At 36.1% G+C, this 23687-nt stretch overlaps 1 protein-coding gene across 4 annotated transcripts in view; it reads left to right on the forward strand.

Moving 5' to 3' along the window:
• The window catches only part of ATP9B (ATPase phospholipid transporting 9B (putative)), a 156856-nt gene that overhangs the window by 86513 nt on the left and 46656 nt on the right, over nt 1–23687 (forward strand). For all 4 annotated transcript variants that reach the window (XM_066189516.1, XM_066189536.1, XM_066189525.1 and 1 more), the window contains exon 12: nt 17398–17558. In XM_066189516.1, coding sequence (XP_066045613.1) covers nt 17398–17558 — 161 coding nt within the window. The remainder of the gene's footprint in view (nt 1–17397; nt 17559–23687) is intronic.

Consider the following 23687-nt stretch of genomic DNA (forward strand, 5'->3'; position numbering starts at 1 on the left):
TGCCTAAGGATGCAGACACAGTCTGAAAAACACAAAGATAGACGGCATAGAATTTTCTTAATGGATCAATTCAATATGTTTTTAATTCCAACAATATAAAGAAAAATTATTTCTGGAAAGGTTTAATTTCAGTCTAAAATGATATACGTTCTGTGCTTCAGATAAATGTGGAAGTGGTAACATCAACATTATAGTGTAATGACTCTCTGCATTTTACCTCATTGGCAGTCACATCAGCTTACTCAGGAATGCAGTTCCAGCCTTTAAAGAAAAAAAAAAAAATCAGATTGAATTGTGCTCCTCATAATGCTGTAATCAGTAATCAATCCTATTTGGATAGATATTCTTAAACCTTGGCTTTCTGGATGAAGTTAGACTTTTCAATGCTAAAGGTCATTTATAGGTGTTAATTAACCAAGAGGGAAATTAACAAACTAAGGCTAGTTACTTATTTTATCTGGCATTTTGCAGTGATCTCATTCATATCTAACTACAGAACAGTGTTTTGTTATGTAAATTCAGAGTTGCTTTTGCAGCTTTGGTCTTCAAAGAAAGCAAGACTGTTGATGCAGCCCTTCTGCAAGTGTGACTTGTTTCCATCTACGGAAACAGATTTTGGGGTTGAAGTTAAAAAAGTATCCACCAGTATCCTTGGTGGGAGATGGAAATAATTTCAACAGAATGTGTTTTGCATACAAAGATTGAAACATTAAAATTAGTTGCACTTTGCAATATATATACACCCAGAATGTACACAGTAATGCATCAAAATTAGTAGAAATTATCTTAAATTAAACTCCTGAGAAATCAGTAGCCTCTCTAAAGGAGCTGCAGCATGTAATCTGCCTAGTGTGCTTCAGATTTTTGTAAAAATAGTTTTAATGTTGCTAATCCTTACAAGCGGCATTGAAAACACATTTTTCCCCCCCTTATTTTATGGAATTCTACATCTGCTGTTAAATTTCAACATCAGAAGTAAAACTTAATAGTAACCATTTAGTGTTCATCAAAATAGTAATATTCTTTTTACCCTAATTCTTAGCTAGCCTGAAAGCTAACTACTCTCATGGTTCCTTCTTTAGTTGCTTGTTTGCTGTTTTGATTTTTTTTTTTTTAACAAATGAAAATCTCTAAAGGGTGGTTGCTTCTCTTTTTGTTTGCATATGTTGCCCTTGGTGATTTGAAAACCGCCTTGCTATTCTGGTAAACTGAGGCAAAATCATTTTGCTGCTCTCTCATTCTTTCTCTCCTCCCACAAAATTTCTTCCTGGCATTTTGTGACCAAATTTACTTCTCTGTGTTTAAAAGGCTTTTATCTATGCTCTTTCTCCCTTTTTTATGAGGATGATTTTTGAAAAATATTTGCTAGAAAATGACACGCCTCCCTCCAATTCTTTATTTGGAGTGAAATGGAGTGGCTGGAGCAGATTCATGTGTTCCCAGAAACTGATGCCACTTCACCAATTGCCCTGTTCAGCATAGCTTTTTCAATACTCAAAATATATGCTTTTTCTGCCGTGACACATTGTTTTGAATGTCAATAAATTAGGTTGTCCAACATCTTGTTAGTGGCATTAGTAAGCCATTCTTATCTGTTCTACTCCAAAGGCTTGATATTTCTAAGTCCAATTTGCATTTCTGTTCAGGCTTCATAAGGCTATTGACTTCTTCCTGCTGTTACATTGTTGTACAAGAGCCCAGTAATTTCACTTGCATATTTTTTACTAAATTTATAATTTGATATTCATAGTCTGAGAAGAATGGCTTTCTCTGGCTGTATGTCTGAAGGGTCAGGGTAAGAGTAGAACAGTGAAAACTGTTACATGGCTTTTTGTGGCAAATGTTAAGGATTTATAAAAAAAATGTTTATGCAGCACTTTTTATTGGAGTATAGTCTGCTGTAGTTAATCCTCATAAAAACTTCTCTTTGTATTGGATAAAATTGAGAAAGCTGTCACATAGAGGTATTATGTAGTCCCCATACTTAGTTTGTCCCCTGACACAGACCTTCTGTCCAAGAAAGTGCTTGACTACCAGCTTCCCATGAAGTATGAGAGTCCCTCTCTTGGTGTACGGGAGAATTTGTGGGATCAGGCCACAGGGAAATACATATAATGTAGTGTTGTTGATGCTTTTCTCTTCATGTGCTGTCATCTCTGAGCAAAGGAAGGAGACTAGCACCTTGAAAAGCCTAGAGTGTTTCAGCAAGAAGGATGGAACAGTGTTAGGTAAGGAGGAAGACAAAAGGTATTTTTCTTTAAAAGTTTGGAAAGAAAGGGCTAAATGGCAGAGGAGGCACCTTTGTTGCTCCAAAGGTAGTAATGTTGATGCTTGGAAACAGTCAACAGTGTTTTGGCAAACCAAAGAAAAAAATTCTGTGTCCTTTACTCTGAGACAGAGAGAATATCTACCTACTATAATTATCTTTAACACCATTAACTGAAATAACAAGAGTGTCAGAGTGGGAATTTCAATCCTTAGATGACTAGTATGGAAAAAGCATAATTCCACATAAAGGAGCTGAGGTTTTCCATTTTATTTGGTATATTTGAAACTGGAAGAGTGCTAGATTTATAGCATGACTTTAGATAATAAGGAAACAATAAGACTGAAAGTCTTGATTGACTTCCTTGCATGTATTTATAGGCAGAAATCACTTCATGCAAACAGTCTGGTGTGCTGGGGGGTTTGGTACACTCATGTATTTTATTTACAGCACACTGCTTCTTTTCAGAGACATGGTGGGGCCCTTTTATCCACATTAGCAATGTTTTTCAAGTAGTGATGTGTATATTTTTATTCTCTTCTTTGCATTGTTCTCCTCAAAAGAAATAAAATTATAGTACTACAAATGGGAAGCTGAGGCACAAGAGATAAGGGAGGTGGGGTGGGGGGAAAGCGGTAGAGCCACAAAAGAAATAAGAACTGAGAGTGGTCAGTTTAAGGTATTCAACTTCATTTCTCATCCTAGCTAGCTGAATGTTTTACAGTACTCTTAGGTTTCAAAATCTACTAATTTTGTGTTTGTGTACACATGATGTGTGTGGGATGGTGTGCACATGATGCCTGTAGCCTTAAAGTTGATCCTAATATATTTTCTTTGGCATCTCAAAAATAATAGATCATCGCTTGCTTATCTACTTTGCTGTTATATCCCTGAGCTAGAGAAGTTGGTCCATGATGTGGTCGGCTCTCAGTTCACAAGTTAAGGTTACAGAATAACCTATGCCCTAACTTCTTATTTGTTCTGAAACCAGCAATTAAACATACCATGCAATTGATTTATCAAGGCATGTGATAGGGATTGTCTGGCTGCACGTAAGTTGTGTGATACACTATGTTGCTGTGTGCTGCCTGAGGCACTCAGCCTGAATGCTGCACAAGGACCAGACTGGAGAGGTTGGTTGTGCTGTGCTATGGTACTGCTGCTTGGGACATGGATGTTGAATCACTGTCCTCTTTCAATTGGTGCCACTTTCTTTTTATAATCCTACTGCAAGGCAAAGTATCTGCAAGAATATAGAGTTTAGTTCTAAGCAAAATCATTGCTTTTACAACAACTTACAGAACAAGTGAGGGAATGGCTCTGGTGGTGAGAGAGAGTTCTCACTGTACTCTGGGTAAACTTCTAAGTTTACTGTGTATTTTAGAGTTCATGCCAAACTCTGCCACTGATTTTGCAAAGCCAGAATTTATTCACAGCTGCAAAATTCCTACAATGTTAAATTCATTCCCTATTATAAGGCTGTAGAAGGATAAAAATTGATATATGTCAGAATATGAATGATGAGCCACAAGCCGTGTCTAACTTGGAGCTCTAAGTTCTTGTGATTCTCTTCAAGAATATTAGTTGGTCTTCTGTGATCTCTCCCTTCCTATTTTAGAGATTCCTATTAAAAAGTTGCTTGGATTTTGTCATCTTAGTCTTTTTAAAACATGTGTAGGTTAGAATTTGTCTCAGTAGTTCAATGTCATTTCACACTGGTATTTAAGGAAGGATCAGTGGCGGAATATACCATTTCTGAAGTACTCTATTAATCTATTAAAATGAACCTCACAAAATAGTCAGAACAATTCTTAAAATGGATCAAGTTATGGAATAGCAACAGCCTGCTATTCAACTTATTTACCAGAAATTACATGTATTTTACCTGTGGCAATCTAGGCTAAAATTAATGATTTGTGGTAAAATAAAGAAATCATAGGAAATGTCGTTCTGCGGGAGAGTGCAAAAGGGAGATTCCCTGCACATTTGGCTTGAGTGGAAGGGGTATCCCAGTAAGTTCTCAAAGAGGCAGAAGACCCTGATGGCTTTTTCCTCTCAGCTGCTGCCTCCACTGCTGCTAATCAGCTGAGGGAGTTTGCTTTTACCTTTACATGGCTCCTTCAGGCTTTGTTGCCATTCAGAATTTAATCATGCCCTTGGCAAAATGCAGCTGCTGGAAGGTGGAGAGGGTAGGGGCAAAGGGCATGGCTTCTCAGAGGGGACTTGGGACCTCATCCCATGGCTTAGAACTGCAGTGCTTTCGGAAGACTCCACCTGCAATGCCTTGCTGGCCGTGAGCGAGCCAAAGTGATGGCAACCAAAATACTGATGTTGTGGAAGGAGGCTGTTGTGTGTTTTCCTACATTAGGGTTATGTTCTGTGCACTGGGTGTTTGTTAATAACCACAGTCAGCACTTTTTTGTGGATTTTTTCTTTATTGTGTGTATTTTATTGGAAGTCTGAAACCTTATTTTTGGAATTATTTTTTTTCTTAGTTAAGATCTGTGCAAACACATTTCTGGAATGTACAGTTCCAAAAACTTGATGCTGCAACTGGTGGAGAAAGTCAGGTGTGCCTAAGGTCCTTATGGACTCTAGTTGTTATTAGGAAAAGCCTATATAATTTGTCTTTTGCATAATTTTCATGATTTCTGCATTTTTTTTTCATATTTTTCTGAATAAGCTTAATTTTTTCCAGTGTGGAAAGGAACTATATAATAAGGAATCAAGATACTAGTTTTAGTGATAGGTAAGTTCAAAGTATATTGATTATTATTTTTTACAATTATTATGAAAGAGGAATGTCCTAAATGTCAGAAACTAGGATGTTTAAGACCTGCAGAGCAGTCTTAGAATGGATGCATATCAGATTTTCACAACTTTTACTTGGATGCTTTACAAGCATTAATTACTGTTTTCTGTTATGATTGGATAGCCTTCTCTTTGTGTAGAGCAAGTGTAAGAAAACAGCTTGAGGTTTTCATTTATGTGACTCAATAATTCATGCAGCTGAAGTCTCATGTATTTCTCTAATTACTGGAGGCTCAGAAACCGTCGTGATTCACGTGACTTGAAATCTTAGTCTACAGTGATGGATATCCAGAGGTAAAGGAAAGTTCTCTCCATATTAGGACATAGTATTTGTTTTGATGTAGGCTGAACATAGTGATCATAACTGAGATAATTTACTGAGTTGTGTTTGCACGCTTGAAGTAACAAGCTTGTCATATTCTTAACAGTCTTTGCCCTTCTCTTTTACCTCAGTTCAGAGAGGAAGCCTGTGTATACATTTACTATTAAAATCATCATTCCAGCTTGTACCAGATGAAAATAATGTGGTTTAGATTGTGGATTAGTTAGCAAAGAGTAGATCGCTTTTCATATTCTTAAAACTCATTCCCTTCCCATCATATCTTTTGGAATGTATCCCAAAGTACTGTTTATACAAAACAGCATTCAGTTTCATTTATGATTTGGAGACACTGTGGAATCTTTTCTTAATCTCGTAGTCTCCAAGGAATTCACTCAAATATTTTCTTTTATAAAAGCAAAGATAGATGACTTGTGACTCAGCTCAAGAAAGAAAATAAGATTCTTACTGAAGCCTCCTGGGGTTTTTTTTTTTCCCCCTGCCTATCACATAGAGCCCTTTTTCCAGTCTGAGTTTGACAGTGGTTGGACAGTTGTTTATTTCAGGCTTTTTGAAAGAACTGTTGAAAAACTTCTTGATTCAGTTCGTTGTGATATAGTAATATGTATGGTCTCTGGAAGAGATTCAGCCAGCACCAATCCTCTGCTTTGTATTCAATATACCTTTCTTCTGACTACCTTCCTCCTTGCCTTGTTCTGCTTCTGCACCCTGTTCTTCTAGTCTAATACTTTGACTAGTTCCACCTACCCCTTTCTTTCTTTCTTTCATCTCCTTACACATCTTGCACATGCTTGTTTTTTCTCTGACAATGCAGTACATTTGTGAAGAAGAAAGTTTAAGTCTTTGATAAGATTAAATTATCAAATAATAATCTGTCACAATTTGTTTATCTTGAAAATGCTGTCTTGGTTAGTGTGCACTCATTTTGTAATGGTGGAAGATCCTTATCCTGGTTTACCTCTTCAGCTCTTACCTGCATCTTTCCATGTGATCTTCCTCCTTAGCCTATGCAGGCCTGTCACCTTCCTTTTAAAACTACTTTAATTGCAACTCATGTATCTTTCATCTGCTCTGCTATCGAGCTGTTGGCTTCAACTTGTGAATGCATGGTTGTTAAGAGTTTTATGCATGGGAAGAGATTCTCCATAAGCAGCTGAGTAGCCTTTCATTGACCTTATCTATACATACTTTTGAAATTCCCAGAGGTTCTCTGGCTTATTCTCACTTTTGCATTTTTGTTTCAGCTATTACTGTATCATTACTTCCTCCTTTGCACTCAAATCAATTGTCTGTTCCTTGGCTTGTTGAGGTAGTTCATGCAGTACCCAGTCAAGGGCTGTGCTCTGTCTAAGGGATCTCAGTCTTGATTTGCAGCTAAAAAAAGTTGAAGCAAATTCGTGTGTATTTATAAATTTGGAAGTTATGGGAATTAATATTTGCAAGTGAGATACACCTAATTGTGTCTGTGCTGTGAAACGGTACTTTTGAGGGTACTGGCAGAAGTATGGAGGGGTACCCATTAAAGTGTTGTATTTCCTCTGTGAATCCTTCCCTGGCCTTTTTTTCTTCTTGCACTGAAGCATGCATTGGTCAGTATTTTACTCTTGCACTGAAGAAAAAGTGTGTTTTTGTAGCCCCTCCTTTGGGACACAGGTTTGAATCGTTTAGCAGATACATTAGCTGATGTTCCTACTAGGTTTGTAATGACTCTCCCCATTGTGAGGTTAAGATACGCTCTGTGTGCACTGTTTTATTTTTAAATGTATTTAATTCTGTAAGCACTAGGTGAGCTTTTAATGCCTTGCATAATATTTTATATTCTGTTTTGACCTTCCAATTTTCTTTGAGAACCTGAATAATTTATTTCTAACTACTGAAGAGTTTTATAGTTCTACTACACAACAGTTTCCTTGTGGAAGGTCTGCTAGCTTCCAATGACCCTTAGCTGCCATCTGGTACAAATTCAAAGTGCTTCTGTCATCTGCTGCTAATTGCTGTCACCTGCATATTGCAGTCACTGAGCAACTTGGAGTGCAGTAAAGCAGAAGGCATACTGCTTTGTATAGCTGCAATCTATCCATAATACCCATGATTTCTTTATTAATATTAATTTAATAATAAAAGATGTACATGCTTCATGAAATGGTACGAATTCATATAAATGACATTTCATGTTTATTTTAGTAACTTTCAGGGTTTAATCTGACATTCAAAAATGTGTGTAGATTTGTATTATAAATATGTTTATTATTTCGGCATTCTTCAGCCTGTTTATTCTGCTGAGATTGTTCAAACTGAGTCTTACGAAAGAGTTCTTCAATCTTTTTTGTAAGCTCATAAGCTTTAGTCAGGGCACTAGCCTACAGCACCATATTATATTAATGTATTTTACTTGTAATTTAGAGAACGAGAAGAATATCCTGATCTGAAGGCTAAACTGTCCCCTGTGGCACTCGCACAGCTGATAATCGTGAACTAGAAAGATGTGTATATCAAATAGTTTACAAAATGAAGCCAGCTGTGTTTCCCTACATACTGTGGCTTCCTGACATGCATCATTAAACCTTATTAGCTACTTCCTTTTACAAAGATTCTTGTAGTCTTGAACATTGCATATTAACATTTTCTGCCCCTCCAACTGGAAATTATTTGCTTTATTGTAGAGTGTCAACTTGCTCTAGTTTCTGATATGCGTTCTAATTGGTACTTTAGAGTATAATCATAGTGAAATACCACTCCGTGCATTTCTTTATTTGGAAAATTAATACAGACCTTTTCACTTTATCTGTCAATCTGTACAACTTTTCACACAATTCCCAACTGTTGGGATTGCCTGCAAACCATTAAGTATGAAATGGTTCATAAAATGTCTTTAAGAATATAAACACAAAAAAAGAGTTGACTTTTATGGTAAGATTTTTGTTGTTGTTGTTGCTTGCTTAATAGAAATAAAGCTATTTCAGCTGATAAATTTAATGATGTAAAAAACCTCAAAAATGTAGTCATAATATAAAGTTAATTTTTGTTGTTCAGATGAGGCTTTGTTTAGTAAAACCACCATCCTGCACACATGCACATGCACATCACTTGATTGCTGAATTCTGATAATGAAATTCAGCTCTTAAACCTTAGGAAAGCAAAATTTTTCAAATATTGATCTCTCTGTGGGTAAAAACAGATTTGGATTTAAGTACAAAAATCAAAATATTTATTATATATATGCATTTGAAAATATTTATAGGTCTTTTGTATATCTGAGCAGAAAGACAATTAAATAGTTCTGATCTCCATGGCCAACATTATGGAAGATATTATTCCAGAACCTTATTTGTTTATATGATCCCAAGAATAATTTCAAAGCAACATCATTCTGTTAATTGTCTTGAAACGTATTTTGTGTTTATTTTAGGACAGAAGGCATTAGTAACGCAGGCATTATATAGATTATGAATAACATGTAACTGTATAAAGAAAAAAAATAAATAACAATACTAAAAACCTTTTTGTTGATATTCCTCATCTAAAAAGTTTGATATTTGTTTCAGAAGGACAGTTTTATTTGTAAACACATTAGTGCATTAAAATTGAGCTAGAAATTCTAGAGTTCAGGTCATAATTTCTACTACGTATTTAAGTCTGAAAATTGATGTTTTTACATGATACTAGTAAGAAGTTGCACATCAAATCTTATCTAGAAGTCTTCATTGAGAAGATTTGCTTTTTCTGTGCCTTAAATTGTTGTGGACATTTGCTCTGGATTTATTTTGGGTATTTCTACTCAGACTTGAAGAAAACTCTCCCCTTTCTTTGGCATTTTATCCTGTATTCTCAGATTTAATTAATCTTTTAGGAGACTACTGCTGATTTCCCATCGTATGGAGCAGCTTTCAAGTTCCTGTTTAATTTTGAAGTAAAAATAAAAAGTTTTTCTTTCCAAATATATCTCAGGCTTTTTGAAACATTTCTTCTCAGCTTGCAGGCTAACAGGATTTTATACTCAGGAATAGCTAGGGGCAGAAACAAAAGTTTGATGCAGTCAAAATACTCTTTCTCAGTTCCTGTCTCACACATTTTTCCATTTTTTCTTGAATACTGTTATATGTAAATATACGTTCATATTCTTTTTGAATAGGATTCATATGTAAATGCTTTGAAACAAACTTTAAGATGCTTTGTGTTGTGTGGTTGTTCACTTTTTTAACCTGATTTCCTGTGCAAGAATACCTGGATGGTTGTGTTTGTATCTGGACCTGTGCTGAGACAGGTTTAATGCTGGACATGGAGCAGACATAGCAGAGAAGGGGGGAGGTTGTAGAAATGCTCCACCAATTAATGAATCACTGCATACTGCCAATTTTAATTCCTCATTCAAGAATTTTTATTCGTTTTATTCTCTTGCATTTATTGGCTGATCCGTCTTCTGGAAGTTTCTTCAGTCACTTTAATAATCTGTGTGTTGGATCTATTGTATTACTTGATTTACATTTCCATGAAGAAAGGTTGCAGCTCTGATTTCCATCTACTTTTATAGCATAAGCACCAGCTTAATGTATCCGTGTTTTTCATTGAAGTTTTTTTCCAACTTTCATTAACTTTTAATATAACAAGATGTAATAAAATAAAATGTATGTAGTTTACCTGGAAAGAAATTTTAAAAATGCTCCTCTCCACTTAACCTCGAGTAAGATGGAAGGAAAACATAAGCCTTTCTACTGTCTTTAGGTTTACTTTCAGTTTGGGTAAAATGAAATTGTGAAATTTTAATATAAGCTTAGACTTTTTGGATTCTTGCCTCCATTTATTTAATTATATTCTTAATGGGAAAATTGCTATGTGTTTTGATAACCTTAGCTCTGACCTCTCTTACCGCAGCCCTGTGTGACATTAAACTCATTACAAAATGTAATAATCTCTGCTAATAGCTTAATCTAGATAGTCTATGAGGAGATGAGTTACTAACACCTTATTTTGAATGTGGAGTAAGGAAATGTTTGATTTGTTTAGGTATACATTTTCCAATATTCAATTTCAAAGATGTCTTTGAAAAAGCTGTAAGGTTCTCATACCATTTATGAAATATTAATAAACATAGTGAACCATATATAAAACCCACAAATTCAGTCCCTACTATGAAAATACTACATTTGTGCAGTTTTCTATTTGAAAAAGTTATTTAGACCAATCAGCCACATGGTCTGAATTACAGATATAATACTAGTCCCAAAATGTATGCAAATGAAACAGCTAGCTGTTGCAGTCAAATTGTTAGGTCCCTTTTGTAATTTTTTTTTCTTGAAGGAAGTAGTACCTGTTACTGTGCAGTTCGTTGTTTTGTTTGTTTGTTTTTTACATATATCTCTAAATTTTGGGTTTATTTATTTATTTATTTATTTGTCAAAATTCTACACAATAAAAGTTTTGGAACCAGTTTTCCCTGTGTTAATTTTGCGGTCATTTTGGTACAGCTAATTATCTTCAGCTGTGAGACAGTAAATCACAGGTTTTTTTACCTGCTCAGATTTGAAAAAATTCCATCTCCTTAGAGCGTGTTTTAATAGTAGTGTGTAATGTAAAAAACTGCTTATTCTGTATTCTGAGCCTTGAAAGACCTGATTACATGACAGGATTCGTAGAAAAGTCTTGAGTTGAAGCTGATGGCGGCTGAGCTTAAAGAAGATATAACAAGCACATGTAAAAGGTAGATTTCAAATATAAATCTGAAGATAGTGTTCCAGTGTAAAATCAAGCACCTGTAAAAATCGAGCACCTGTGTAAATCCTGCTCTTCTCCCACCCCCGAGAATTCCATGTCTTAGCAATATTGATCAGATATAAGGATTGTGAGTGCTTAGAAACTAAATGTCTTTTGTGCTTCAATTTTTTAAATTGAAAAAAAAACACGATGAATTAGAGTTTCACTGTGTAAATGCCTTTGGTTGTTGAAGTTTTCAGTATGACTAGTTATCGTATATTATTGAAGCAATTATTCTAAATTGATGGGTGGTCTTGAGAAAATGTTTTCAGCTGGTAGCTTTTAATAGGAGGAGAGTAGGCTTGTAATAGAGCACAGTCCTTGTATGGATACCGGAATTTAAGGGGCTGTTAACCTTTTCGGTTTCTTAATGTGCTCTGTACACGTTTTAATCATTCGCTTTTGTCACAGATACGTAGCTGTCGGGGAACATATGGTCGCACAGCATCTGACTAGTGCTGCCTTAAGGTGCCAGACTGTGACTCTATGAAGGTGTATGAAGTGTAACGTTTTGCTGAGGAGGAAATAGAACAGTCTGAGTGCACAGTCTGAAGTGTCAAAGCCGAGTAATTAACTCGCAGCGTTTCTCACAGAACGCGCTGGGGCCGGGGGAGGCTCGGCTCGGCACAGGCGGGCGCGGGCGCCCTCTGCTGACCAAAGCGCGCACGGCAGCGCTGCCCGCCCCAGCCTCCCTCCCGCCTTCGGGCAAACCGGAGCAAAAGCCTAATATCCACCGCTTGCCTCCATTGCTCTGCGGAAAGGCTCATTCTGAGAACAAGCATCAGATTGAAGAATACTTAGAGACAGTAGTGCAGTTTACCAAACCCAAAAGTGTTAATGAAAGCCAGAGTTCTACTCAGCAGGATATTAAGAATGGGTCGTGTTCAGTTTCTCTCATTGGGGTCATTTGAAACAGAATGTTTTACTACAGAGTAAAATCGTTGATATTCAGGTAAACCAGGATACAATTGAAAAAGAAGACACTTAGGAAGGTTATGAAATCTGTGACTAACATCTGACAAAATGAGTGCCTCACTTCAAAGAACTCAGCCCTACTGAAGTGCAGTTGTGGAAATAGCTCACTTACAGTTTTTATTGCAGTAGACAACTAGAGAAAGCTAAGCACCTCTAAAATCCTGGAGAGGACTCTCGAGCTTCAGTTTGAGTATCCAGACTCAGATGATGTTGAGTCTGGAAAAGGCAGCAATATAAAATGGATGGATAAAAGAGGCAGAGAGAGAAAGAATGGTGTGAGTCCTCCTTTTTTTTTTTTTTCTTTTTTTTTTTCTTTTAGCATTATAGATATTTCTATTTACAAAAGGGAATTCCACTTCCAAAGTGATTAGTTTATTTCAAAACACATAAATATTCATGTGTTAAAGTGTGTTAAAGTAGGACCAGGCAAGTCAGAAGGGTAATTTCAAAATATAATAAAAGTATTCTGATTTTAAGAGAAGTTAAACCTCTGGTTTTGAATATGCATCAAAACACTTCAGAAATGTGCTTGAGCTTCTCTTTCATTGGACAGTGACCTGTATTTCTAATTGAGTTTTAAAATTTCTGCTATTTTCAATGCCTATGCATTGGAGATGGACTGATTTAGGTAAGAATACAGACAAGTAATTATAATATGTTTATTTGGGGATACAATTAACACTAAATATATCAAATTATTTGTTGAAATCAGTGTAGAAATGATGTAATTCTGTTCCATAAAACTGCAGTATTAACATGATACCAAATATTTCAGTTTGCTCAAAGGCTTCATGAAGGGTGAATTTATTTTTTGCCAAGGTAAGACAGAAAATGTTTCTGGAATCAAATGAACTATTTTCTGGTAATTACTTCTGCATAAGTCATATGGAGTGGACTAAATAAGTGAAGTTTATTTCAGTTTTATGAACTTAAGTAGACCAGTCCTCCTCCTGCATTATTGCTTAATTCTAAAATTAATAAAACCTGTAAAAGGTTTTTAGTGCTTCAGAAGATGTTTTCAAGGTTTCATTGTTGCTCTTGCAGGTAACCAGTGATGAGACCACGTTTGAAAATTGACATCAGAAAAAGCAAGGACAGATGACTTTTTTTACTAAATGGTCATTTTATATATTTTTGTGTTTTCTTTGCTTTTCCCACCTTTGAATCTACTGATTAAAAGAATGAGAAAGATATTGATTAAATAGTGTACCATACTGTATGCAAGATTTGGTAGGTTTGACATTAATCAAGTCAGGTTTGTAGAGAAACGTATTTGTGCAGACCATTGCTTGAGTACAGGGAATTAAGGCCAGATGCTTGCTAAACCTGTATGTACTTGTTTTGATTCGTAGTTATATTAGCCTAATGTGGTTACCTGGATTGCTGAGCAGTCAAGACTTTGAATCACAGGAGTTATTAGACTTAAGAAAGAAGAAACATTTACAAATTCCAAAGTTACTCTTTGTGGTTTTAGTGTCAAAGATTAAGGTAGATAGATAAGGATGTGTTGCCTTATTAGCTTTTAAACATAGATTAGTAATCTGTTATTTCTAGGGATTACAGGGAGGATTTAACAGATTATTGAAGAAAGTTGTGACAGTTTGGATAAATGCAGCTGACTATATAGTATAATCTATATCTTTTTTTTATAAATGATGGAATGCTACTAATAATTTTTGTTAGGCAAACCTTGTTTTTGTCATCCTGCAGCTAAAATGTGTATTATTTGAATTTCAGTATTTTTAAATATTTACTGTTACATACCTTTTACATCTAAATGTAGGCTACAATTAATGGAAACATATGTAATATGCTAGTATTCAAGGCGTAATAAATTAATTTCGGAGCATGTATTAAGAATAGGAAATTTTTTTTTTATGTTTATGGTGCAAGTTAAAACCCAAGTCTTTCTCAAGCATGCATGCCATGAAATTTCATTGTAGTCAATGTAGTGTTTGGCAGTGCAGAACCAGGCTGATTACTGAAATATAATTACCTTTGTGGAGGAATTTGGTTGCAGGGGCAAGTCTGTCCTAAGACTGTGCCTTAATATTTCAGCAGTATTAAAGTAGGGCACTTAAAGGCTATTTGCGAAGCAATTGTTTCTAAATGTACTTTAAACTGTAATTGAATAAAAAATGGCTACACTAAGTCTAGTGTATTTTGAGAAATCTTTGCCATTTTATAACATTTAATTATCAAATTTTGCATTTCAGTATTCTAGCATTTTAAAAGTTCTCATTTTCAAAGTAATATACATTTTATATACTAAAAGAATTGTTCTATTGCTACGATAATAGTTTCAGAAGATAACCTTTCCTAAAAGTTAAGCATCCAGGGCAGGAATAGCAATATTGTAGTTCAGATTGTATTTCAGTAACTGGGAGAGTTCTTGTTGTTTTCAACTTTTTAATTACGTAAAGATTTTTCTCATAAGATAATGACTTATACCTTGTGGCCCAAAATGTAAAGTGTAGTCTTTGAATCATTCCCTCATTCAAAACTGAAGTATTTTAAAAACTTGTCAGCTTTTTTACCATGCAAGTGGACAATTGATGGCATAAGCCATTACTTTATTGAGAACCATTAGCTGTTTAAAACTCTGTGCATAAATTAAAGAGGAGCTAAATGGATTTGCAGTTGTTGCCATTAGTAGCATTTCAAATTATACAGGCAATTATTGTGTTCATTTTCATTATCGTAGAGCAGCCCCTTTGCAAAACTGTTGTGGTTTTCTTAGACATTATGTACAAATTTTCCCTTGGAGATTAAAATTTCCAGTGGTGTGTTTAATTTTGTTAAGCTATTTCAAATAGAACAAATATTATGACAAGTAGAAGAAAATTTGTTTTACTAATACGGGAAATAGCAATAAACGTGGAAAATTACTTCAACTCTTAATTCATCTATTTCTAATATTTTCATAGTTATTCTAGTTACTGTTTGCTAAAGAAAATAAATAGCTTTCGTAAGATGGCATATTTTACAAATGCTTTGATAAAATCACAGTATAGTTAAAATGAAGTTTATTCACTTTTCCAATATTCAGATGAATTTTAGAGAATGTTTGTGAACTTCTACGTAAAATTTGTCAAGAGTGTTTCATTAGTTGACTGCAGAAACTGTTTAAGTGTGAAGGCACAGAATTAAACTAATTAAGTGTCTTTTAGTACATTGGAGTAACTAGTTTTTGAGAAATGGAGAATGCATTTCTATTAAAACTTACTTCCTTTGTGTGCCTTTATGGTGCAAATTAAAACCCAAGTCCCTCTCAAATATGCATACCATGAAATTTCATTGTGAATTGTAGGATTCTGCAATTGCCTTCACTTTCTACAGTAAATAAAATTATTAAAATTTATTATGGCAAATAGCATGATCTATATTAAAAAGAATGGCATTATTAATAGCAAATCAAGTGTTCTTGAGCAAAAGATTTATTGTGTGAAAAATTTTTCAGCATCAACTTTTTTATCATCATAATACCTTTCCAAACACATTTTTGTTCAGTCTCAGACTTAAATTCACGTCTGTCTTCATCAATTGGAAAGGTATTAATGCTTTGAGTTAGCTATATATCAGTATGCAGTGAACTAAATTTAATGTTTCTGTCCTAAAAGTGGCATTCTTTCCACAGAAGCTCTTTATTCATTTCTGTTCTGGGGTGGGGTTTTTTATGGGGGGTGGAGAGGGGAGAGATAGGCTTTCACTACCATGATGCAGGGGAAAAAAAGTGTGAGGTGGTAGTTATGCATATTGCAAGACAGTGATTCTTTATTTTATTACAAAAAAAGACCAACTCTAGAAGGCCAGATTAAATCATTCCTTTCACTTTTTAATGGGATTTGGATGAATAGAGTAAAATATGCACTTTGCATTCATTGATAGCATCTTTAGGTTGAGGTAATTGAGTCTTTTTTCCCTGACTGAATGAATAATGACTTCATCTGATCCTCAGCGAGGCCTGAAACTTAGGCTGCCTTTGTCAACGCAAAAAGATCTGGGCTTTGAAACATGCTCTACTTCCCTGGCTTCATTTTTCTTCATTTTAATCCAAAAACCTATTTTTCTCAATAATTCAAGCATAAACTATGTAGTAGTTGAAGCAGCGGAAATTGCAAGATATTTGTCCTCGTTGTGCTGCTTTTTAAATGCAGCTGATAAATCAGCCGCTGTGGTCTTCAGCTGCCTGGTTCTCTAGGGAAGGGATAGCCCATGTGTAAGCAAGATTGCTGGAATTTTTAAGAACTATATTTAAAGTGCTTCTTTTGCAGACTGTTTGTTATCTAAGGCAGTGTTATGTTTTACTGGTCTTACTGGAGATAAAAGGGGCATCTGTGATGGGGCCTAGGAGACTCTTCCTGACATAGTTTTCCCACATATTTTACTGACTACTAGGGCATCCCAAAAAGTGGAGTAAAAATACCCTAGCTTACATCATACATTATTGAAATGGTGAGAGTCTTAGTTATATAGTTTAAATAATTTTTTTCATGAGAAAAAGTGGATGAAAGATAGTTTCTCCTAATGTTTTACTTAAAATGTTTCTAAATCTCTTTTTATTCATGTGAAGTTGAAACTCTGTTTCACTATATTGGTTTGAAAATGGATATTCCACTTGATTGTTGTTTTTATTATTATATTGGATAAATGAAAGCTCTATACAATTAAAAATCATTTCTGTGGCATTGGTTCAGATTTACAGAGTGGGATGAGAGCACAGTGACGAGTCACAGTGCACTTGTCACATGAATGAGAAGCCACAGGCTCCATTCCATGTATGTGCCTGTTCGTTCTTGAATCCAACGGGGTTTTGATCTTCTAGCAGTCAATGAGCTTCCCTACACATATAATACACAGTGCCAGTGTTTTTGCTGCATGCATGACAGAAGAAAATTGTCCCTGCTCATTTGTTCATCTGTAATTGTCTTTCCTCCTTGCTCTTCTGTGTTCCTGTCCTAGAACAAGGTATGGAGAAGGGATGTGTCAGACTTGAGGGCATTCAAAAGGCTTGGCTGGGACATTTCACATTGGTTCTGGGAATTATTATTGCCACAAAACCAGGGAACATCTTTTGTGTGCAAGCATAGGAATAACAATCAATGCAATTATCAAAGTTCAGTTAATTGTTGCACTTGCGTGGATTTTTAATAGGTAGGAATAACTAAAGCAAATAATTGCTAGTTGTTTGCATTGCAGAAGCATAAATTTAAGAAAAACTCCTGTCTAACTTGATTTCTTTTTCTTCCTCCAGGTTGGTTTGCTGGACCTGGAGCTGAATCAGCTCACCAAAGCGCTGTTTTTGGCTTTAGTTGCACTATCAGTTGTTATGGTAACTTTGCAAGGATTTGTAGGCCCATGGTATCGCAACCTTTTCCGGTTCCTCCTCCTATTTTCCTACATCATCCCAATCAGGTCTGTATAAGGATGAAAGCAAAATACAGTTGTCTAATTTCACTGTATGTGACTTTCTTGAAATTTATACTTGCTTCTCATTGCAAAGGAAATTGATCTTATCAGGAAGCTGAAGGAGAAGATGGTAACAAATCTGCTGATTCTTGAAGGATCACTGTACAGAAAACAATACTGTTGTATTTTTTTGTATAATGTTCATCTTGCTGGAGTAATCAGGATATCTAATCCTTTGCTAGCATAAATGTATTAATAAGGATACAGTGTTGGTATATGAGAAAGTGGTTTCAGGAAGCATGCAGCTGAATGAGCTGCTAGACACATTATGGAATTTTATTTTTAATGCCTTAAATACTAAAAATGTTCCACTTCTCTGGATAAAATACAGACGTTTTACCCCAATAATGATTAATTTAAATTGGATGGGTGAATAATGTAAGTGCTCTTTTACTATGAGAGGAGTTTTAACATGTGTAACCAAGTAGAGACTTGACCTGAATTAATTAATTCATTAAGCATGAGTACTGTATATTCAAATTGCAGATAAACTGGAACACGAAATAATATCCATGTGTGTAATCAAGTCTTCTGTAGACACAGAAGTGAGAACGCTGACTCTGAAATGAATTCTTTTCTTTGCATGGGTATTGCCTTTGCAAAATGGAAATACTGTGTCCTGTTAAAATACCCACTCTTTAGATTAAGGTAATTGTTAATTTTAGATCCTCTTGAACTGTTCAGTTTGAGATACATCATTCAGTAAGCCCAGTGATCAGCCAGAGTTAGCAGCATCTAAACTGTAGCTAGATTTAAGACCTGTCCCCTCAGGCATGCACACAATATATAAGTTCATGTAGTAAAGAAAAGGGAAAAAACAGGAGGATTTCATTAGGCCTTTTAATCTAAGCTTACATTACTTACACGTTACTGAGATCACATTTTTTAAGTACACATCTGTGTGAAGGAAATTGTATTAAATTTGACCAATCGGATACTCAGGAAGCCTCTGCCTTTTATTACTTCAAGGACTTTATTTTTATAGTACTTTTGTGTTGCAAGAGAAACTGATTCACTGGGAAGGTGAAGGATAAGGTTCTGTTAAATCTGCTGGAACCACAATTTTGGGATATCTTTCTAAACACTGTCATTGTCATAACTCCTTTACTGCTTGTATGACGCTATTCAGTCATGTTGCCATCCGCCCTGTACACACACAGTTACTGAGTATTAAGCAATTTATCCGTGTGAAGAGGCAAAAAGGCCTCCATTCAGATGGTTGAGTCTACGTTTTACTGTGAGATGCACTTTAAAACTTCCAGTTTTAAAAGGGGGAAAAAAGAGCTAAGGGTATAAAGGATCACTTCTAACTAAAGGATAACTTTTAAACATTTTATTATCTTTGTTACTGGATACAAGAGGATTAATGCCATATAGGTGTTGTAAGTAAATTTTACGCTATATTGAAAGTTCAACATATGCGATTGACAGAACATGTTCACTGAGCAACTCATTCTCAATGTAAGAGTTGTTTAGTGGTTTTGTGGAATAGCTTGTCTCCAGAAATAATTTCTAGTATGCATCTAATCCAATTTACAATTGTTTGTGGGAGATAATATAAAAACTAAAAGTATTAGAGAAAATAAAAGTATTAGTATTGGTTTCATTCATGAGACAGAAATTTATCAGAGCATGCTTTCCTCCCTAGAGTTTTATCTGTTTCTCTACCAAATTTTCTTCAACCCAGATCTTCATAAATACAGGGTTGCTTCCCACACTATCAGCAAAATTAATAACCCAATCATGCTGCTGCTCAAATATGACTACACTTCCCTTCCTCTCTTCTGTATGTTAAGCATGGAAATGACTTGATTTTTAGGCTGTATTTTAAATGTAAACTCTCAAAGATGAAAATTACAAAGCAAATGACATTGGAGCACCAGGTGGTATCCTCCCATTATTTTTAAAATAGCTATATGGGGGAAATTATGAACTTACAGACGTAAACGAAACATCTGAGATTAGAATTCACTGGTAGAGGCAAAGCATATCTAGACTCAGGCACACATGATGTGTTGCTTGATAGTTTTAGAGAAATCAGGAAGTTTCTAATTGTCCAGCTTTTTTGCAGTTCTGTTTGGTCTTTGGTTTGCAGAGCGAGGAAAACTCCAGGTATGTAATAGAAATAGTTTTTCATGGCTAGACGTGTTTGGTGAAAATCATCAGGAAGATGATGATAGAGTTGGTAGACATTAACTGATCTCTGTGCAGCCTCTCCTGTAATTGATAGGTGCTTCAGGTGCTTCAGAAAGAAGCTGGTTCCTTGTGATTCAGCTGCATCCTAAATACTCGTCTAGAAGGATGTTGCTTCACTTTGTGCAGGGTATTACTGTGGGGCATGTAAGACTTAAGAAGTATAAACATAAAACAACTGTAATAAAACCCCAACAGCGCAGCAAAATAAAAATCATCCCAACAAGCAACACTTACCCACCCCTTACTTCCAAAAAATCATCCTCCAACATTGCACATGTTCTGTGGTGCACAAGAAATCAAGAAAAATGGAGAAAAGGAGTAATAAACAGATATCGAAAGCTTAGGCCATCTCAAAACTGTTCGTACATTAGAATCATTATGTACAAAATGTTTTCTTACAACAGCCCCACACCCCCAGAAATGTTTGGCCCTTAAAAGTTTTTCTGTCATTGGTGTTTTTTTTGTTTACTATGTGAACTTTTTCCATATGGAGGAACCAGAGCCCAGGGAGCCTCCATGGGCAATCTGCTTCCCTAAAAACTCAAACTATTTTAATTTCTTAATATTTATCAGGGAAGGAGGATATAAAGCAAGTCCTTGACAGACTGTTCAAAACAAAGTAAATCTCTCCAGGATTATCTTCACCTATTGTCTGAGTTTTTCCATGTTCCTCAGCATTTTTAGGCATTTTTCTAGTTGGCTCTAGCCAACTAGACTGTATCAGCTAGTGCAGTTGTCACAAAGCAAGCTACCAGAGAGTGTATGTCCTCAGGTGCGTCCATGCTGCTGCTCTTTGTGATACCAGTGTGCAAGTTCTTAAGTCTGTGATGTCACCTTTACTTTTTAAATACAGTGCTTTTGTCGAACAACTTGTACTTTTTGGATTGTCTATTTTCTGAATGACAAGGGTCAGATGGCAATAACAGTCATGCTGATGAAAAGCCAGCACCCTGGGTAGGGGAAGATTTTTTAATTTTAAGTGCAAGAGAATAGAAGAGGTTGTAATCAATATGGGATGCAAGATACCAACTACTACTGAGATGAAAATTCCTATGTGTATGTATATGGATGCAGGAAAAATCTGAAGGCTGTTGGAGAGCCTTGTGACAAAATGATTCTGTTCTTTTCCCTGGACTTGAGACTAACATGTCTTTATCAGTCACTTGAACTATTGTAGCAAATGGTTCAGAAAGCCCAGGCCAAAGAAAAGACTTAGGGATGGCACTGCCCCACAAACCTGGATCTCTTCTACCACCAATGGACTTTGTTCATTCATTGTCTGGTCTTCTTCACCACCTTGAAAGATAAAGTGAGTTGTACTTTGCATTGAGGTCTTCCGTATGTTTGGGTTTTGTTTAAACAAAAAATAATAATAATGTAGCCAGGAAATTTTTTCAAGATAATTTAGGTTTAGCCAGACAATGTTTGGTGTAATTGCTGCCTCACTTACAGACATTTGAGTCTTGTAGCTGTATGTGCTTCTGCTTAGCTGTTAAGAACTGTAGAGAAAATTACTGGATACTGACTGGGGATCTGTTAAAATGTGTATCACACAGGCTCTATATTTAGTAGCAGTTTAAAGCTGGATTGACACAGGCTTAATCAGCCATCATTTTAGAAGGATCCTTTAGTTTTAGTGTGAACAGAAGCTGAAATGTCTCTTGGCCTTTCCTTTGAACATCCCAACACTCCTAGTCACTATGATGTTCTGCCAAAAGAAGCTGTGCCGATGACTGGAAGTAACTGCCTTGCACTTCAGTAGTAAAGTTTTGGGGCCCTACATGGTTCCTGTCTGGGTTTTTTTCTGGGTCTTTAGGAGAAGCACTTAAATCCTTCAAGTTATGTCAGTCTGTTCTCAGGGGCAGTGAGGAAAACACTGCTAGGAGGTCTTATGTCTGAAATTCATTAATAGCCTCTCAAATCCCAGATCATGGGGATATGAATTTCTGTGTTTTCTTGAGATCCAGAGAACTCACACCTATGCAGACTGTCTAAAAGCAGCAAGCCGCTATGCTGCTTTCAATCATGCTGTAGTTTCTGCTGTTTTGGAGCTCAAATCTGTATAATCTATAGATCTGGGAGTATCAGTATATGAAGTCTCACACAGAAAGACACTATATATTAGATATATGATACAAAGATTTCAGTGTAAAAAAGCTAAAGAGTTGCTTATGAAGTAGCTTAAGCAAGTGGTTTACTACACGTTTGGTGTATTGTGCTTTAATGCCATATAATGATATACAATGCAATCTCTATAGGGACTGAAAAACATTATGTGAAGCTTCATTATATTTTACTAATTAATTTGGCAGCAGAAGTTATAGTGTGTCTCTCTTATGCTAAGACTGTCTTACACTGTCCAGTGTGATACTGTACTAATACCTGAGCTAGTTTTGTGCTTCTCTTAAAATGTCTGATATTCATGCTACATAGAAAAAGCACAGAATCATAAAATTATTTAGATTAGAGGAGACTTTTAAGTCACCAAGTCTTACTATTAACCCAGAACTGCCAAGTCCACCACTAAAACATTTCCCTAAGTGCTAATCAGATCTGTGAGTCTTTCAAAATACCTCCAGCAATCTAGACTCTACCACTTCCCTAGGCAGGTAGTTCCAATGCTTGACTCTAGCCAGCTAGAGTTCTGGTGAGGAAATTTTTCTTAATATCCAATATAGGGTTCCCTTGGTGTGACTTGAAGCTGTTTCCTCTTGGGACCAACCCCCACCTGGCTACACCCTCCTTTCAGGTAGCTGTAGAGAGTGATAAGGTGCCCTCTGAGCCTCCTTTTCTCCAGTCTAAACACCCCCAGCTCTTTCAGCTACTCCTCACAGGACTTGTGCTCCAGACTCTTCCCCGTCTCTGTTCCCCTTCTCTGGACACGCTCCAGCACCTCAGTGTCATTCTTGTAGTGAGGGACTCAAAACTGAGCACAAGATTCAAGGCGTGGTCTCAGCAGTGCTGGGTACAGGGCCGATCGCTGCCCTGGTCCTGCTGACCACGCAATTGCAGATAGAGGCCAGAGCCATTGGACTTCTTGGCCATCTGGGTACTGCTGGCTCATGTTCAACAACTGCCAACCAGCACCCCCAGGTCCTTTTCTGCTGGGCAGCTTTCCAGCCACTCTGTCCCAGCCTGTGGAGCTGCCTGGGGTTGTTCTGATGCAAATGCAGGACCTGACACCAGGCCTTACCTACCCTCAGACAGCTGGCCTCTGCCCATTAACCCAGCCTGTCCAGACCCCTCTGTAGGTCCTTCCTTCCCTCCAGTGGATAAACTTTATCCACACTTTATCCCATCCAACTTCATCCACAAACTTACTCAGGGGGCGCTTGATCCCCTTGTCCAGGTCATTATTACAGATATAAAACAGGACTGGCCGCAATACTGAGCACAAAACCATAATTTTTTAAACTGATCTGTTGTAGTAAATCTTCCTCCTTTCAAATCTTGCAACACTGCCTATTTGCTCCTAGGGTTTTTTCCTGCTTTTAAACCTATTTCAGCAAGTGATGCTGAATTTGAGTAAAGTAGACAAGAAAAAAACCCCAAGTTTTAAATATTATTTGTATTGGACTTCTAATGTCAATATTGTCAGCTTTGTATAAGAGGCCTAATGAAAGACGAAATCTGATTTGGTAAATGTGATAACAAAGAAACATTTTTAATAGGAAGCAATCATTGTCCCTCTGAGCTGCACATGGTGCAAAGGTGCTTGTTTGACATGTGTTTTTTGGTGTTTTGGGGTTTTGGTGGTTTTTTTGCAATCTTCTATATTTTAAGCCTGTAAGAAATTCACAGATTAATTTTTTCATTAATTATTCCCTAGATTTCCTCCTGGGTTTTTAAGTTCTATGTATGTTACAACTTGTAATTATC

The sequence above is a fragment of the Chamaea fasciata genome, unplaced genomic scaffold (assembly GCF_029207755.1).
Source record: "Chamaea fasciata isolate MVZ Bird 193981 ecotype frontalis unplaced genomic scaffold, bChaFas1.0.hap1 SCAF_1, whole genome shotgun sequence".
Lineage (NCBI taxonomy): Eukaryota > Metazoa > Chordata > Aves > Passeriformes > Sylviidae > Chamaea > Chamaea fasciata.